The sequence below is a fragment of the Nicotiana tabacum genome, chromosome 3 (genome assembly GCF_000715075.1).
Source record: "Nicotiana tabacum cultivar K326 chromosome 3, ASM71507v2, whole genome shotgun sequence".
NCBI classification, from domain to species: domain Eukaryota; kingdom Viridiplantae; phylum Streptophyta; class Magnoliopsida; order Solanales; family Solanaceae; genus Nicotiana; species Nicotiana tabacum.
In genome coordinates, this window is record NC_134082.1 from 210,057,602 (window position 1) to 210,076,196 (window position 18,595).

The 18,595-nt window shown below is 35.4% G+C and overlaps 2 protein-coding genes across 2 annotated transcripts; one reads left to right on the forward strand and one right to left on the reverse strand.

Annotated features, from left to right (window-relative positions):
• Positions 1–782: 782 nt before the first annotated feature.
• On the forward strand, positions 783–4,540 carry LOC107768771 (protein KINESIN LIGHT CHAIN-RELATED 2). Its single transcript, XM_016587915.2, has 3 exons — positions 783–1,065; positions 1,934–3,879; positions 4,071–4,540. Exons 2-3 carry the CDS (start codon positions 1,952–1,954, stop codon positions 4,291–4,293), a joined length of 2,151 nt encoding a protein of 716 aa, XP_016443401.2. The 5' UTR covers positions 783–1,065; positions 1,934–1,951; the 3' UTR covers positions 4,294–4,540.
• A 379-nt stretch (positions 4,541–4,919) lies between these two features.
• Positions 4,920–9,770, reverse strand: LOC107768772 (protease Do-like 1, chloroplastic). The gene is made up of 8 exons (XM_016587917.2): positions 9,275–9,770; positions 8,619–8,741; positions 7,923–8,094; positions 7,016–7,053; positions 6,212–6,410; positions 5,843–5,995; positions 5,505–5,639; positions 4,920–5,122 (listed from the first exon to the last, which is right to left on the reverse strand). The coding sequence occupies exons 1-8, from the start codon at positions 9,670–9,672 to the stop codon at positions 5,045–5,047; spliced, it is 1,296 nt and encodes a 431-aa protein (XP_016443403.2). The 5' UTR covers positions 9,673–9,770; the 3' UTR covers positions 4,920–5,044.
• Between the last annotated feature and the right edge of the window lie 8,825 nt (positions 9,771–18,595).

Here is an 18,595-nt window from a genome sequence, read left to right on the forward strand (position 1 = left end):
TATGAATTAGTTATACGTGACTTCTGTAAATGTGGGGAAGGAAATAAAAAAAAATAACGCAAAATTACTAGCTCTAGTGACGAATTCAGAATTTTGAGTTCGTGGAATATGAATTCTAGAAAAGATAGTATATTTGTAATTTTTTTTTTTTACATATATTCAATAAATTTCTTAACAAAATCTAGGATTTGGGATAAAATTGTTGGGTTCTGGCGAAGCAGGCTGCCTCTGGTTACAGCTATAATATGTTCAAATATACCGAAAGTGTAAAAATTTACCAAACAATGTAAACATTTACTAATTATTTAATTCTATTATAGTGGTTTATTTAATATTTTTATCAGGATATCAATTAATGTTCATCATAGATGCTTACCTATAGTTGCTTTATATGTTACTTGATTTTGCTTATGTATGTATATGTATGTGTGTGTATATAGTGGGCGGAGCCTATATTTTCGCAAAGGGAATCAAAATATAAAATCTTGAATAAGGTGATTCACCATATGTTTATATATATATAAAAAGATTTTAGACATTGTAATTTCAAGGAGTGTTATTTGACTCATTTTTGGTAAAGAGGGGTGGGGGGTAGAGGGTGGGGGGTTTAAGTCGTTGGAGTTGAAAAGCCGTTAATGGCGCCATGTATGACAAAGTCACAGCGAAGCACAAACTGGAAAATTCATAAATTAGAAATAATTTTTTTTTAAAAAAAGGATCAAAAAGAATTGGGCGGTTGAAGGGAAAGGGCAAAAAGGGTTGGCAGATGATAAGTCATCTTCATTCTTCAACATTCCAACCTCTCTTCCAACCCCACTCTTTTTCCTCTCCATTTTTTTTTCCATTTTCATTTCATATTTTTCTCCCTTCCTAATTATTTTAACTCCCATCTCAAGTTTATATAGTTTCTCAAATTCAATTCTTCTTCACCAACTTTCATTAACCCTACCATCATCAACCTGTAGATTTATATACACAACACAATTACATTACGATATATAACATCCTTATAATTTTGTTGTCTCTCTAGTTTCTCTCTGCATTTGTCTCTGAACCCAAACAGAGGTAAGCGGTTTTTTTTCCTGTTTCATTGCCTTGAACATGCCTTTTTTATTTTCAAATCATTTTTTTAATATTCAATTCCAACTTCTATTCCATGCTTACTCCTGCATTTTATATAAATATAATTCCGTATTATATTCGAATTAAACGCCATCTTCAATGGTGTATTTTTGCTTCATTTTTTCTTTTGTTTGAATTTTGTTTTTCATTTTGTGATCAAATGTAATCTCTTCCTCTGTTCCTGTTGTATCCTCTTATGTTTTCACAATTCATGGCGATTTTTAAGGATTGTGGATATGTTCTCGAGAATTCTCAAGTGCATTGAGCATTCTTACGTTTGAAACAGGGAAAAAGAGTAATTAATAAGTTGGGCAGAGTTATTTAATTGTATAATAAATTAAACTCCCTTTTTAAATACGGTTTTATTGAGGAAATGAAGTACGCACTTTGAAGTATTATTTAATGCTTGGTGTTCTGTTTACAGGGGCGGAGGAAAAGTGCTACGTAAGGATTCGGACGAACCCAATAGCTTTTGTTTAGACCTTGGATTTATATTAGAAAATCCATTAAATATATATAAATATTCAATTGCGAATCCAGTAGTGACTAATGAGCTATGGGTTTGGTTGCAAGTTCAGAACCCATAAATTTCAATTTTTGACTCTGCCTGTTTAAACTTTAGAGTCAAGGTTGCTACATGATTTGATTACCCACAAAGTAACTTAAGATTGTATTATAGGATTTTCTGTTACTTTAAAAGAATAAACTTCCCTTCTGTTTTTGTCTGTACAAGGAACAGCTGTTACTATGATTATCTAAGTTATTCTGTTACTTAACAAAATTCAACTTCCCTTCTGTTTTTTGTCTGTAGAAGGAACAGGTGTTTCTAATGCCGGAATTTGTCATGGATGGATCAATTCTAGATGACAATCATAAAGAACCAAATGGTCATTTTATACATCACAGAGAATTTTTTGATCAGGGTTCTCCTAGAAGTCCGTTGAGTACACACAGTCGCGAAACTGATTCAATTGATTTGGATATGAATGGGGCTGTTGACACTTCAATTGAGCAACTATACAATAATGTGTATGAAATGCAAAGCTCCGATTATTCACCTTCGAGGCGAAGCTTTCTGTCGTATGGTGAGGAATCAAGAATTGACTCTGAGTTAAGGTATCTTGCAGGGGTAGATTTTGGTGAAATGGAGAATAAGAAAGAGGTTTCTGAGGAAGACAAAGGACAAAATGATGAGAAGTTTGGAAAGATTAATAAAATATTTCCTGCAAGTCCTAAGCCGGTTTGGTCTGCAAAAGGAAAGAAGTTTTCTCCTTTGCAAAATGATTCTCAAATATCTAGCAAGCCACCAAGATCAAGGAGCAAGTCTTTTAATGAAAAGCCTTCTCCTAAAAAGTTGGCAAATCCGAAAAAGCTGAATGTAGCATCGCCTTTGGCAGGAGTGAACGTGCAGAATGGAACTGAGGATCCGTCTAAGAAAGGTTACTTAGGACCATATTTACTTAAACAAGCAAGGGACATGATTTCAACGGGAGACAATCTTCAAAAAGCTCTTGAACTAGCCCTTCGAGCTATGAAATCGTTTGAGAGTTCTTCAAAGGGAAAGAGCAGTTTAGAGTTTGTTATGTGTTTGCACGTTGTAGCAGCTTTAAACTGTCGATTAGGGAAGTATAGTGAGGCAATTCCGCTCTTGGAGCGATCAATTGAAGTTCCTGACTTGGATGTGGGACAAAATCATGCACTTGCAAAATTTGCAGGGTGCATGCAATTAGGCGATACATATGCAATGCTCGGACAGATAGAGAATTCAATACTGTGTTATACTGCTGGCCTGGAAATTCAAAGACAAGTTCTGGGAGAGAAAGACACAAGATTTGGTGAGACTTGTAGGTATGTAGCTGAAGCCCATGTTCAAGCTATGCAATTTAATGAGGCTGAAAAACTTTGTCAAATGGCTCTTGACATTCATAAGGAGAATAATTCATCTGCCTCCCCTGAAGAAGCTGCTGATAGAAGACTTTTGGGACTTATCTACGATTCGAATGGAGATTACGAAGCTGCTCTTGAACATTATGTTTTAGCAAGTATGGCAATGACAGCCAGTGGACAGGAAGCTGATGTAGCTTCACTCGACTGCAACATTGGCGATGCATACTTATCTATGGCACGATATGATGAGGCTATATGTGCTTACCAAAAAGCTCTTACTATGTTCAAGTCTACCAAAGGAGAGAACCATCCCTTAATTGCTTCTGTCTATGTACGTCTGGCTGATTTGTACAATAAGATAGGAAAATTCAGGGAATCCAAATCTTACTGTGAAAATGCACTTCGAATTTATACCAAGGCCGCCCCTGGAAGCTCTCCTGAAGAGATTGCAAGCGGTCTAGTTGATGTATCTGTGATCTATGAATCAATGAACGAACCTGATCAGGCGCTCAAGTTGCTTCAAAAGGCGATAAAAGTATATGGAAATTCACCAGGACAACAGAGCATTATCGCAGGAATTGAAGCTCAGATTGGGGTCTTGTACTATATTCTGGGGAAATATATGGATTCTTATGATTCCCTGAAAAATGCAGTATCAAAATTCAGGGATATTGGGGAGAAGAAGTCTGCAATTTTCGGTATTGCTTTAAACCAAATGGGACTTGCCTGTGTACAACGTTATGCAATTAACGAGGCTGCTGACTTATTTGAAGAAGCAAGGATAATTTTAGAGACTGAATGTGGACCGTATCATGCAGATACATTGGGGATCTATAGCAATCTTGCTGGCACTTATGATGCAATGGGCAGGTAATTTGATGTTTTTGTTCATTTTTTTTCTTACAACATCATAATTGTGCCTCAAATCCGAGCAAGTTAGGGTCGACTATATGAATCCTTACGGATCATGTTGTTCCATCTAAGTTTATCTCAGTCCATTATTATACTGTTTTGTATTTTATCTTCATCAGAAAAATTAACTTGTCATTAATTTTGTGCAGGACGGATGATGCAATTGAGATATTAGAATTTGTAGTAGGGATGAGGGAGGAGAAACTGGGGACAGCAAATCCTGATGTGGATGATGAGAAAAGAAGACTAACTGAGTTATTAAAAGAATCAGGAAAAGTGAGGAGCAGAAAATCTAAATCCCTGGAAACACTTCTTGGTACCATGTCTCATATTTTACTTAAGAATCAAGAGATCAATGTACTAGAAAGATGAAATAATAGGTCTTTGTGGTCACCTTGGGCATTCTTTTTGTATATTTGGGTAAGACAAACTAGGAAAATAAAATTGCCTTAGCTGGGCAAAAGAGGAAATTGAGATCCTCAACTTGTGGTATACGATTTGGAGTAGAAATTATGTAAAGTTCTTCACTTTTCGTTGTCAGAGTTGATAAAGTTTCTTTATCAATTTGTTCTTCTGTGTATCTTGAATGTCAATATAAATGGTAGACTATAGTTTTCAACTTCTTTGTTAGGAGTCGTTTCTTTATCAATTTCTTCTTTGTGTATCTTGAATGTTAATAGAATAATGGTAGACTATGGTTTTCAATTTTCCTTGTCAAAGTTAGTTTCTTTATCAAGTTGTTCTTTGTGTATCTTGAATGCTAATAGAGTAATGGTAGACTTTCACAATCCTTCTGTTGCTGTTTATGAGTTTTATGAAACTTGCAAGGCAAACCAGTTTATGCTTTAAGTCTAACTAAATGACTTTCTAGTAAGTCGTTTTCATCTAATTTAGGACGGGGAATTTTGCCAGATTGATGTAGTTCAGTCATCAAGACTAATGTAGACAGCCATTTTACCTACTGAGTCCAGAGTTTATACATCTTGGATTGGGGGCGATAGTCAGAAAAGTAGCTTTTTTATATACACCATTCAATATTGTGGAACATTTGATACACGACAATAATATTGGCATGTTCATCAAGAAATGCATATCCACCTATAATCTTATCCTACTCGAGCCACTACGATTCCTCAGGCTTCGGTTCCAAAAGTACAGGGATCTTCTCCTTTTGATCCCCACGTAGCACTTCCACAATCACCTGTGCATGACAACAGCCATAAACAAAAAGTTTTTTACTATTCCCAGAAAAGTAGTTTCACATTTCACATACCTTCAAATCATTTCACGAAAACTCATAAACTGAAATGTTAATGGATATAAGCTGACTGTGAATGATATCACTATCATGGTCCAAAGCAGTATCATTCAAAGTTGGAAAACAAAAAAAATTAGAAAAAAGAAAAGCTGAACAATCTTTAACAAAGTTCTATGCAAGCAAAGTGCCTTTCTGAATATATACCCTGACTACTTTCATCTTAAAGCGGTCTAAGTTTTGAGAACTGGAGATATGCCCTAAAGTCAATATGAATTGTTAGCCAATGATAAAGATGCGCAATTTCATAATAGAAGTATGGAATTACCTTTTCTCCCACTTTGCACTGGTCAAGAATTCTGTATAAGTCAGTGCCATTAGAGACCTTCTTTCCATTTATAGATGTAATTATATCACCTAAAATTAGTCTTCCATAGGCATCACGTTTAGTAGGTAGAAGACCCTGCAAGTGCAAGATTTAACCAGTTCATATTCAGTTACTTATCATGTTAGTCACAAATTTAAGCAACTCGCTTGTTAAAAGATCCACATGAAGCAAACTTGTTCTAGTGAAGTAACAGGAGGAAACTGCTGAAGATTGTACTACATTAAAGGAAGGAGAGACTGCTAAGGAATGGTAAGGAAAAAATACAGATAATAACATACCGCTTTGCCCGCTGGACCATTTGGAGGAGCATCCAAGACAAGTACTCCACTGACTCCCAGTTGCTCAACAGACTGATCAGGTGCGAATTTTATGCCCAAAATTGGCCTTGTGACTTTCCCAAACTTTACCAATTGATCAACAATCCCACTAACCTGAATTGGTAAGAATCATAATCAATAATTTTTCAGAAAAGAAAATAATAGCACCTGCTAGGCTGCTAGTAGAAGCAAAGATTGTTTTCTGCACTGCAGGAAGTACCAAGTCATTTTGTTTTATTTGGGGAAGTATGCAGAAGTGCAATACTTGTCCTAAAAGCTTCATTTAACATGACAAAAAATAAATTTTTTGTATGACAAGCAGCAACTTACAGTATCAACTGGAATTGAAAATCCAACACCAGATGATGCACCAGAAGGAGAGTATATAGCAGTATTTATTCCAATAAGATTTCCTGAACTGTCTAGAAGTGGTCCTCCGCTGTTACCGGGATTAATTGCTGCATCTGTCTGAATAACATCCTGGATTGGACGGCCAGTAGCTGCAGAATTAATTTCTCTCCTCAGGCCACTAGAAAAAACAAACATAAGTTAATTAGTCGTATAAAAGAAAATGTATGATACACAACATAAAGGTAATCCATCTCCAATACTTTCTTTTTCATGTATTCCCTTATAGCCGGAGATATTGTTAATAAAGATGTTTGGTTCTTGGCCTTTTATGGATGCAAGGGCACTAGGCAGTGACAACCAACTAACCTCTCCTTTAACAATCTCCTTCATCTCCATATTTCATAAAAAAGCTCAGTGGACCTCGTGGAAAAAAAAATTGAGAAGTATTCTCAGAATGAATACACTTCACCACATTTTATTTTCCATTGAGGATCGCAAAGAAGAGAGAAGTAATAGAGATCAAGAAAATTACCAACATCAAAAGGCTAGTCTTTCAGTTAAATTAGATGGAGAAGATAAATCAAAATTCTCTACTTCATTTTATAAGATTTCCTCCGTTTTACGTCCTTCCCCTCATTAATCATGATGGGACAAGCCTTTTACCAAGACTATGAGTGGCCCAAGTTCATTTATTTATCTCTTTTCTTAGACAAAACATGATTAGCATCATCGGAATATCTGAATATTAGGAACTTGTGCACCATAAAAGAAATGCCTAATTACCTGATGACTCCAGTGGTGAGTGTATGATCAAGTCCAAACTGCAATGATATTATATTAAAGAACAGTCATCATGTGATTCCAGAAGAAATTTAAGACAAAAGTAAATATATTGTTTTTATAGTACTATGTGAATAAAGAGGAAAAAGAGGTTGTAAGTACGAGAAACATACACCATAGCAACAAGAGAGTTACAACAAGTAAGTCAAGATTTATGCTAGGACCCTTAGGGAATACTTTTAGCTAGAGTATAGGCACTAAAAGGCATAGGAAGTTATTACGGACACATCAATTTTAAAAAACAACAAAAAGTAACAAAATCAAAAGATAAAGTTCAAAGAAAGATTTGTCCCTCTCTTCAGAAATATGCATAACAAGGAATATCCTGAGCACACTATTAATATGAGAATGAACAAACGGTTGAGTAAAAGATTTCTCCTCTATTCAAAAGCATTTTAGGTTATATTTCTCTATCCTATCCACATAAATGCTCGTGGAAACTAATTAAGAGACTAGTCTTTACTTGGCAAACCAATGCTAAGTCACCGCCAGTTCTTGGCGGAAATAGGATCAGTAGACTACAGTGGAAAAGGTCATTACGCTCTAAACTTAGGGAAAAAGGAACAGTTCAAAATATTAGCAAGCTGATAAATGTGTGGAAGAAGAGATGATTCTTAAGCTAGAGAAAAAGGAGGGCTATTGAGCAAACATTTGACACAGTAACTGAAGTAAGTTATACTGTCTAGTAGTTGGCTTTCTTTTTTTTGCACAAATTTTATTTCCTCGAAAGCAGAGATCAGAGACTGATTGTAGACTGGCTCAGAGCAGGTTTAGAAAAGGGACAACAATCCAAATGGAAGTGGCAGTTATGAGAGTAGAATTCTCTAGCAGGTTTATATTTCTCACATACCGGATTTCCAATAGCAAATACTTTCTGACCAACAAGCAAGTCTGCGGACACACCAATTGGTATAGGTCTCATCTTGTCTTTCGGCGCATCAATTTGCAGCACAGCGACATCTTTATCTTGGTCAAATCCAACAACTTTTGCTTCATAAGTAGTCTGATCAGCAAGAGTCACTCTGAGCAAGACTAAATTATGTCAGATCCAAAAAATAGATCATGAAGAAAGGAAACATGTAGTCGCAAAAATGAGTAATCAACAAAGCTGTAAAGAAATTAAAAAACTAAGAGATACACCAAATCCAACCAAATTCATAACATGAAAAAAGAGATGCAATTTTCCTGATTCTCCATGCAGTAACATGTCAATATTAATGCAAATTTTGTTGTCCCTCTTTACACCAAACTGTAGGCAATTTTGCATACACCATTACCCGTAAATGAAATTAGTTATAGAAACAACTGCATTTATATAAAGCGTAGAATATAAAATATTTTTCCCTTGGGTGCGGGGGAAGGAAATGTTTTGCAGCATAAAAATCACATATGCAAAGTTGTAAAATTATGTTAGTATAAGGGCAATCAGATAGTATATTGGAGAAATAGAACTTGACACTGAAACCCTTCATGCAGATGCAGAAATGAAATCAAAAGTTATTAAAAAAGTAAAGCACAAGGGGATATATTTCCACTTTCAACCAACCTGAGATCAGAGGCACCTCGAATCACATGATAATTGGTGACAATATGACCGTCCTTATCCCAGACGAATCCTGATCCGGACCCCTGAGGCACCTCAAATACATCTAGTGTGAACATATCTTGCCTGTAATATCATAATTGGCCTCCACAATTAATTAAAACCGAAAGGTAAAGGTGAACGTCAATTACAACAGGAATACATGTAAAGGACTATCACATATAATATCATTAATTCAAGGTTTACTAATTCATTTCTTAGTTATTTTAAAGTACGACTAAGTTATGGCAAAAATTGAATTGTTAATTGAATCAGAATTTAGTCTAAATTGCAGTAAAGGTGTAAATTATTTATTACACAGTCAGTATATTCTACTTAAATCCTTAGAGAATTCATCAGTATTTCCTCTTAGTAGTTTAGAATGTAGCTAATTATACAATATAATCATATAGAGAAGTAGACAGAAAATGTATACGAATGATTCCGTGTAAAAACAAAACATCTTGATCTTACTCTAATTGCACAATCCCAGTGAGTCTATCCATAGAGCTATTTTACAATTTTCTCACATCTAATAAATAAGTTACTCCTGCTCTTAAAGCACTGCTCAATCCATATATAACATAAAACAAAAAGGATCATCCTCACAGCTAGATCACCTGGAAGCAAGATTTGTAATGTAGACAACAGAAGGCGTATTCTCCTGGAAGAGGCGAACAGTAGCAAGTTCATCTGTCTGCAATTTCCGCGGTGAAGTGACTACAAAAGCCGAGGCGGGGTCAACATCGGCCATATATATAGAGAAAGACAAGGCAACGGAGGTACAAGCCACAAAAATAGTTTCCAGAAGTTTCTTCCCGGAGTTGGACTGGCCATCGGAAGGGTCACAATTAGAGTAGCACCGTTGAGCAGAGATAATACCACCGGCGAAACCAGGGATTTTCCGGCAAAGTAGAGATTTAGGAAGTGAAAATCGAGGAGTTAGAGCTGAGCCGGAAAATTTCCGACTACCGGAGAAGAAAGAAGAAGAAGCTAAGGAGTGTGAAGAAGCAGCCATTGGTAAGAAGACAACTGCTCAGTGCTGACTTGTTTAGAGCAGAACATAGGCCCGATTTAATTGGTTATTCGGTTCGGGCACTATCTAATATGTGATCTACGTTCAAAACGTGACTTTTATTCACGTGTATGCTCTACCACAGGGGTAACGCTGCACCTTAATGGGCCCCTTCTTTGAGAAGAGTCGTATTGTGATTTTGATTAAGCCCGTAACTCGATCCGTCCATGGAACGTTCTACACTAGTCTGTAGTCCCGATGGCACCATCTAAGATATCGTGAGCAACCGTAAGTTAAAAATAAATCACAGCCCACCGAACCGCTTAAATTTAAAATAATCGACGTATGTAAAATATACAAAAAATCAAGATATAATATATGTATACTTGTGTAGAAGTTATAACAGAATGAGCTAGTCAGTTTTCGAACTGGTAATTAAAAAATAACTAACATTTGCAAAGTTGTTGAAAAATAGTCACTATTTTATGCGGCGATAAAATTTGGATAAAATACTTTAGTTAAAACGCAAAAAGTTTCAGTATAAATATGCAATAGATTATGGCCTCTTGCGTATAAACTTTCAATATATTATGTTGGAACCTTAACACATCATGAAGTTCCAGCACATTTATGCGCATATGTAAAAAAAATCAAATTCCAGTATATTGTGCTGGAATTTTCAAAATCTTAAGAGCGTTTTTGTTCATTCTTTATTTTTACATGAAAAAGTGATAAAATTTTAATTACTTTTAAAACTGTGACTAATTTTCAATAAATAATTGCAAAGGAGTCTATTTCTGATTTTTTTATGTACATCGACTAGAAAAAATAAACAATAATTATGACTAGTTATTTGTGTAAAGATCCAAAGTAAAAAAGCTATTTGCAACAAAACAATAAATGGTATTTCAAGATTTGACTTTCCATGATTATTGGGAGCATAAAAATAAAATAAAATAAAAAAACCTCTTTTTGTGCCAAATTGTTGGTTGCCCATTATGCTGCAACACAATAGACGAAAATTTTGATGAACCGGGAAAGTTTTCGACCGGTTCAGTTTATGAGATGTCGCTTGAAGCGGGGGTTTTGGAACGGGACTTCTTGGGTTAAACTTCAAAGGTAAAAATTGTACGGGACGTTCTATTTGGTCGCCCCCATTTAACCTATACTTATTTTTTTTTAAAGTTTTAATTTGTATTCACTTTAAACAACTTCAGCCCCCTTTCTCCTCCTCCTTCGTTTCCTTCTTCTTCTTCTTTCTTCTGCTGTTGTTGGTGTTGCTATGAAACTTCTGTTCATGGAATGATTGTCATAAGTATGTTTATCATATTATTTAAAAATAAATTATAAATAATTACGTAAGTTAGTAGATAATAATTTGTGAATATTTTCACGTACGGGAAGTTTAAGGTCACACTTAGTGATTCTTTTCATGATAATTCTGTTTTTTCACTTTTATTGTTTCTAAAATTTTATGATTGAGATATTGTTGGCAATCTGATTATTTTATAGTAGTCTGATTATGACAAAACTAATGAATCCAGGACAAAAAAACTTCAGCTTATTTAGTGTTGAAATTTTTACAAATGAACTAAATAACTTCAGCTTATTTAGTGTTGAAATTTTTACAAATGAACTAAATAACTTCAGCATCTTCTGCTGAAGTTTTTGAAAAAGCGTAATGACAAAACTAATGAATCCAGGACAAAAAAAACTTCAACTTATTTAGTGCTGAAGTTTTACAAATGAACTTCAACATCTTCTGCTGAAGTTTTTGGAAAAGCTTAATGATAAAACTAATAAATCCAGGACAAAAAAACTTCAGCTTATTTAGTGCTGATGTTTTTACAAATGAACTAAACAACTTCAGCATCACAAAACTTTAGCTACTAGAATGCTGAAGTTAAGCAAATACAAATAAAAACTTCAGCAAATAGAGAACAAAATTCCAGCACTAAAATGCTTAAGTTTAGCAATTACAAACAAAAATTTCAGCACACTTGGTTCATCAATTTTTGCTATTTCAGGCCTCTAACACCTCAAAATTTTAATAATATTTGCATTCTTGATTGAGCATTTTTATAACGAGGAGATATTTTATTTTGCACTTCCTAAACGTGAAATTGACAATATATGAAAATTTCTTACTTTAGGTTGTGTTAATATTGACAAAGAAGCTCCATGGTGTTGCTATGTGTAACACTTAATATTATTTTGATGAATTGTTATTAAATACATTATATAATTAAGTTTTTGGGCTGCCAACCTTTTATATTTATCTAAAGATATTAATAATTTGGGCAGCCACATTTTTCATACTTATCCAAAGTTTAGATATAACTTTGGAAGACTTGTCTTTCCATATCCTTCTCTCTTGTTTCATTCTTGCAAGACAAAGAAACAAAACTACCTACCCTCTCTCCTTCTTAGCCTCTAAAAACTTCATGAAAGCACCATAAATTTCTACTAAATCAGCCAATAAAATTCGTTTTTTTTTTGTGAAGATCAAGTTGCTCCTCTCTTTTGTGGTAAGTTTCTAAACTCGTTTTTACACTAGACAACTATTAGTATTTTCTACATATCTTTTTATACAGAGCTCCGATTTAAGTAATCTAGGACTTTATAGAAAGGTATTTCATAGATCTATACCTCTTATGAAGGAACCAAAATTTAATTTTGCTGGTATTTACCCGAAAAGGGATCAGAAAGTACAGGGCAGGTGCTGCCCAGATTTTTAGTTTTAGAAATACTCCATGTACTACTATTAGTAATTTTAGCATAACTTTCTGTACAAATAGATATGGGGTTGATTCAAGATGTTCTGAAATACTAAGACATAGATATACAATTTATATGAAGACTATATAGTCTATTGTGTCCGTTTAGATCTTCAAAACTGAGCCAAAACACAAAATAGTGATACTGTCCGGAATTTCTGTTTCAAACATTTTTGGGTAATTTTCACCAATATCATATTTAGTTTGACATGTTAAATCACTGAACTTATTTGAATATTTGATTATGTATTTAAGGTATATAAACCCTTGAAAAAAAATCAAAGGGAAAGTATTTGAGGAAGTTGACTGATTTGGTTTGTTTACGGCGTAGATGATTCGAACGTCCCCAAGTTGTGATTGAACTATTTTGTAGTAAAACACCAAGGGTTGTGTATAAACTTTGTACTCTTTTTGCTTGCTGGAATATTTTGAAATAACCTAATATTTATTTTTCTTGTCTTCAATTTATATTGTTATATTCGTATTATATCAAGTATTGTCAGATATTTGCTAAATTGCTCATTTGTACAGATTGTTTGATCATTTTGCATTCTTGTTGGGACTATGTATTTCGTGTGGCAATGACTTTGTCACTCCTCTTGGCATGCCTCTTGATTTGGATCTTTTGCCATCTTGACTTTGGATTTGTAGTTCGTCTTAAATTATGGAACTTGTCCGTGTTAAGTGCGAACTAGGAAGCCATTTTTAATATGGTTCTTGATTCTCTTGACTATTGGGTTTTGACCCTACTTGATTTGGGGCTTCGGTCCATCTTGATATCTGATTATGCTTAGTGTGATGACATGACGTATATATTGGGCAAAATATGGATATTTGGTAAACTCTCTTGGATTGATAGTATACGCTTTCTTGACTCCTGAACATTGTTATTGATATTTGGAAACATTTCAAAGTTTGATATTTGATATGTTTGATATATTTGTTCACTTATTTTAAATTATATTAAATTGAGCTAACTATGACAGAAAAAAGGGAATTTGAGAATTTAAAGACTCCAAGCCCAAGGTTTATACGCCACTAAGCTTTATGCTTAGCGATAGTTGTTTTCTATCGTAGGTAATGTACAGGATGAAATCTGAAGACGGCCATTATGAAGTAGTCTTTTGGGAGCACTTATGGAGATTACATTTGCATATGCACCTTGGTTTTGCATAGTTTTGGGACATGTATATATATATATATATATATATATATATATATATATATATATATGTGTGTGTGTGTGTGTGTGTGTGTGTGTGTGTGTGTGTGTGTGTGTCACATTTATGTATGTTATTTGGAGGCTTGTTGGATTTTAAGACCAAAATCTTGTAACTTAAATTTGGTAACTTGTTTTGCTGTTTTAGGATGTGTTAATAATTCAAGTCTTATAGTATGCTGAATTTACACTTTGTCTTGTAAATATGTACAAAAGAGAAAACTAGTTTCCTTTTTATATACCCGATAGTTTAATATTAATGTACAATACAAACTTGCAGTGATGTTGAATGAAAGTATAAATTTGTTAGAAAGTTGCTTTAATCTGTTGATTGTTCAAGATGGGTTATATCACTTTATGTTGATATTTTGACATTGTATTTCATTTAAAATAAAATTATGAAGTGTATTTTCAAAAAAAAAAAAAAAAATGCACTTTGAATCTTTTTGCATGGGCCTATTTCCGCTACTAAATTATTCTGAATATTTTTAACTAATATCTTTTTAATATTTTATAAGTAGTAAATTAGATTTGTTTCCTAAGTAGCACCCTCCCAAAGGGGTTGCTACATCAATGATATTCAAGTCATCAACATACACAACTATGATGACAAATTCAGATCCAGACCTTTTAATAAAGACACAAGGGCAAATAGGGTCATTTTTGTACAAGTTAAAACGTGATCCAAAAAGCGGGTATAGATACAAATTCACCACTTCAAAGTGGTCTATGGATATGGGGGCAATGACGTCTGTGACGTTAATGGGCCTGCGTATTAGATGTGTGCGATCCTAGTTATGGTCATTTTGGAGAGAAAAAAATCCAAATAGCCGCCTGCCCCAGTGCGTAAAAAAAATTTAGTCGGTGGATATATAATAGGAAAAATGATACTGTATAAAATTTATATATATATATAGTGTATATTATATATAAAAATTTATACAAATTTTGTAAAAAATTTCGGTTACCAGATGTATATAGTTTCTAGCGCGGGTTAAAAGTGATAACCCCCTATATACAACAACAACAACAACAACAACAACCAGTAAAATTCTACTAGTGGGGTCTGGGGAGGGTAGTGTGTACGCAGACCTTACCCCTACCCCGAAGGAATAGAGAGGTTGTTTCCGAAAGGCCCTCGGCTCAAGAAAACAAAAAGACAAAAGGAGACAATATTAGTATCATCATAGAAATCATAGGAAAAATAGTAACAACATAAAATCTAGAAGAAAGATGCAAAACAGAAGCGATAGCTAGTAAATAGGTCCTGCACAGAAAAGCGAAATAGTAAGACACAACATTGCCACTAGTTATCTTAGACAAAAACCCTACCATACTAGGCTCACAAAGGTACAAAGTAAGGCAAGACTCAACTACCTCCTAACCTACAACCCTAATACTCGACTTCCACATCTTCCTATCAAGTGTCATGTCCTCGAAAATCTGGAGCCTCGCCATATCCTATATATATATGTATGTATGTATGTATGTATGTATGTATGTATGTATATATATATATATATATATATATATATATATATATAAAAGTTATATTCGATAAGCTATATATACAGCTTATATACTATATATAAGATGTATATATAGTATATCGAGTTTAAAATTTTCCATAAGACACCTAGGCCTCATTTGTTTTTTGTTTTTTTTTAAGATTAAGACGTCTGATACTGAATACACATATAAATATCAAGATGTGTATTAAGATTAAGACATTTGAATCTGAATACTGATAACTAGGGATTATGATGCATTTTACACTCCTTCTTGCTTAAGTTTTGATTAGAAATGTGTACAAAATAGTTCCAAGGCTCACAAGTTGTGCTTGATTGCAGGTTTGATCAACAAGGTGACAAGGTGTCAAAAAACTAGCTCAAAAAGGAGTGAAACTTGCTCAAGTACCAAGACAAGACCAAGCTCAGTCAAATAGGGCCAGTGCGGCCGCACACCATTCTGTGCGGTCTGCAAAGATGAAGTTCAGAGAGTATGTTTTTCAGGCCACCAGGTAATGCGGCCGCAAAGGATTTTGTGCGGTCCGCATTGGGTTCATTGAGGCCGCACTCGATTTCGTGCGGACCGCGTTGCCCAAGATCAGAGAGTTGCTAGATTGGAAGATGAAGTCCAATGCGGTCCGCGGTCCATTTTGTGCAGACCGCAATAGAAGCCACTACGGCCGCACTCAACTTTGTGCAGTCCGCAAAGCCCAAGTTCAGATAGCAGATTAATCAATCCAAGAGCCTTAGTGCGGCTGCACTCGATTTTGTGCGGTCCGCACTAGCCCCGCAAGGGTATTTTTGTCTAGAATTTTCAGCCTAGTATAAATAGTTTTTTTCCCATTTTTAGGTCATCAGATAGATCTTGGGACAGAGCTGCACTCGTGACTTCTTCTCTTTTACCATTTTGAGTAATTTTAGCTTAGTTTCAACATTGAATCTTCAAGTTTTATTTAGTAATTAATTATTATGGTCTTATCTTCATCTATTTCTTTGTTTTCTTCTCCAACTATGAGTAGTTAGACCCATTAGCTAGGGTTGTGGCGCAACCCTAGTGTGGGTAATTGATGGGTCTTGTGTTTTGATGCTTGATTGTCTATAGGTGTTTTATATTTGGACTAATTTAGGGTTTTAATATTGAATTAGTGGTTGCAAACACTAGTTTATGCCTAGTAGACTTTGGCTCTTCTTGAGAAAGAGAGCCTAAGTCCATGAAATTAGTCCAACAAGGAATTGGGGCGTATTCAAGAGATTGATATCCCCAATTAAAAGGTTAAACCTAGATATAGTAATACCCGACTTGAACCTTAATTGCTTGCACAAATTTTCATACCCAATTAGTCTTGAGAAAGTCAATTCGGGCAAAATCACTCGAACTACCGAGAGGTATAGAGTGAGTAGAATCGTGCAATGGTTATATCATACTCCCCAAATATGACAATCTAGCTTTTGACTCAAGAATCCATCAACTGACCACTTAGGAGAAAGTCACTACCCTAGTGCCTTTTATCTATTTGATCAACTCTCAATAGTTTAATCTTAGCACCTAATTTAGCATTGTAGTATTATAAAATTAGAATTCATATCAAAACCAAAAATATTCAGAAGTGAAATTAGGAACAAATACATAACTCCACTTTAGATAGAAACTAAACTCCAATATCTAGCTCCCTATGGACATCGATCCCGACCTTCTCGGGTAAAAACTATTTCGACCTCTCTTGCTGCTCAATAGTAGTACAGGGTCGGCCTCGATCACTTTTTGGTGCCGCTGCCGGGGAACTAACAGTTTTGGCTATCTATCTAAATAGTTTTGTGTATTGCTCTTCTTTCCTTCCGTGTTACTAATTTGTGTGTGTCACAACTTCAGGTACAAAATGGCAGCAAATTTAAACAATGCACCTCTTGGAGATCTTCCGCTGGGGGAGGAAGTAGATGACAATGTTGAAGATGAGATCCTTATTGTGCCTCAAGGATAAAGGAGAGGCCGCCATGCCAATGATAATATTCCAGACCCTCCCCTGCCACCTCTAAGAGTGGCTTCTCGAGTGTTTCCAAACCAAGTCTATGCAAGTGCAATTGTCCTGCCCCGAATTCGGGCGGGTAAATTTCAAATTACCAATGTGATGCTAACATTGCTGGATTAGTGTGGATATTTCACGGGCGCTACCAATCAAAATGCTTACAAACATCTTAAGGGGTTCATGGATACCTGTTGGAGGAGCAAGCAAACTAATGTGTCCAAGGATGCACTTCGGTTGAGACTCTTCCCATTCACTTAGAGGGAAGACATTAGATTGGCTTAAGTGACTTCCTAACCATTCCATCACTACTTGGGATGAGTTAGCGGACAAGTTTATTGCAAAAATTTTCTCATCGGGGCATATGGCAGCATTGAGAGATGATCCCACTGAACCTTTGTATGAGATTTGGGAGCGCTATAGAACAATGGTAAAAGAATGCCCCAATAATGATATGACTGAAGCGATGATCCAACAGACTTTCTACCGGGGCATTAACACAACAAACCAATACATAGTGAACCAACTTGCTGGGGGCAACTTCATGAAGCTGTCTTATGATGAGGCTTGTGACATTCTTGACAAGATGACTGACATTCCTTCTGCTTCGCAAAGTAGAGCCAATGTGCCCCAGGGTGACCCCATGGTCACTTATTTACACAAGGAATTACATGATCATGGGCAGATTATAGCTGAGTTGACAACTACAATGAACCAACTAGCAAAGGTATAGTTGCAACAAGTTCAAAATCCTCTCCAAGTAAATGTTATGGAGGGTGTCAACATGCTAGTCAACAAAAGAAGACAGCGAGGTCAACAGAACCAAGGGAATTCGGAGCAATTTGACAATGATTATGGAGGATTCCAAGATGATAGTTATGATGGGCAAAATGAAGAGGTACAATACGTGAACAATTATCAAGGCCAAAAGGGCAATTCTTCCAACCAACAACAATGGAGGCCCCAAGGCAATTGGGGCAATCAACAACAAGGCAATGGTAATTGGGGGAACAACAACCAAAACTCCAACTGGGGCAATCAGAACAATAATCAGAACAATCAGGGTAATTGGAATGGGAACAACAACAACTGGGGTGGTAACAACAATCAAGGTGGGTGGAACAATGGTAATTAAGGAAACTGGGGGCAAGGCTTTCAAAGGCCCCCAATGTACCAACAACTAAACAATCTGTCCCCATTTCCATCCCAAGTCCTAGTTCTTCTAACCCTGACATGGGGAGAATTGAAATGATGTTTGAACAGATTATGAAAAAAAGTGCGGATTCTAATGCTCAGTTGTCTTACCATAATACTTCAATTAGAAATTTGGAGGTGCAATTAGGCCAAATCTCACAGTCCTTGAATACTCGTCCTAAGGGTGCTCTACCAAGTGATACGATG

Coding starts and splice junctions, on each gene's coding strand:
- LOC107768771 (XM_016587915.2), top strand. CDS start 1,952: ATGCCGGAATTTGTCATGGATGGATCAATTCTAGATGACAATCATAAA. Junction 3,880..4,070: donor ACTTATGATGCAATGGGCAG/GTAATTTGATGT, acceptor AATTTTGTGCAG/GACGGATGATGCAATTGAGA.
- LOC107768772 (XM_016587917.2), bottom strand. CDS start 9,672: ATGGCTGCTTCTTCACACTCCTTAGCTTCTTCTTCTTTCTTCTCCGGT. Junction 6,411..7,015: donor CTCACCACTGGAGTCATCAG/GTAATTAGGCAT, acceptor TGTTTTTTCTAG/TGGCCTGAGGAGAGAAATTA. Junction 5,640..5,842: donor ATGGTCCAGCGGGCAAAGCG/GTATGTTATTAT, acceptor TTGCACTTGCAG/GGTCTTCTACCTACTAAACG.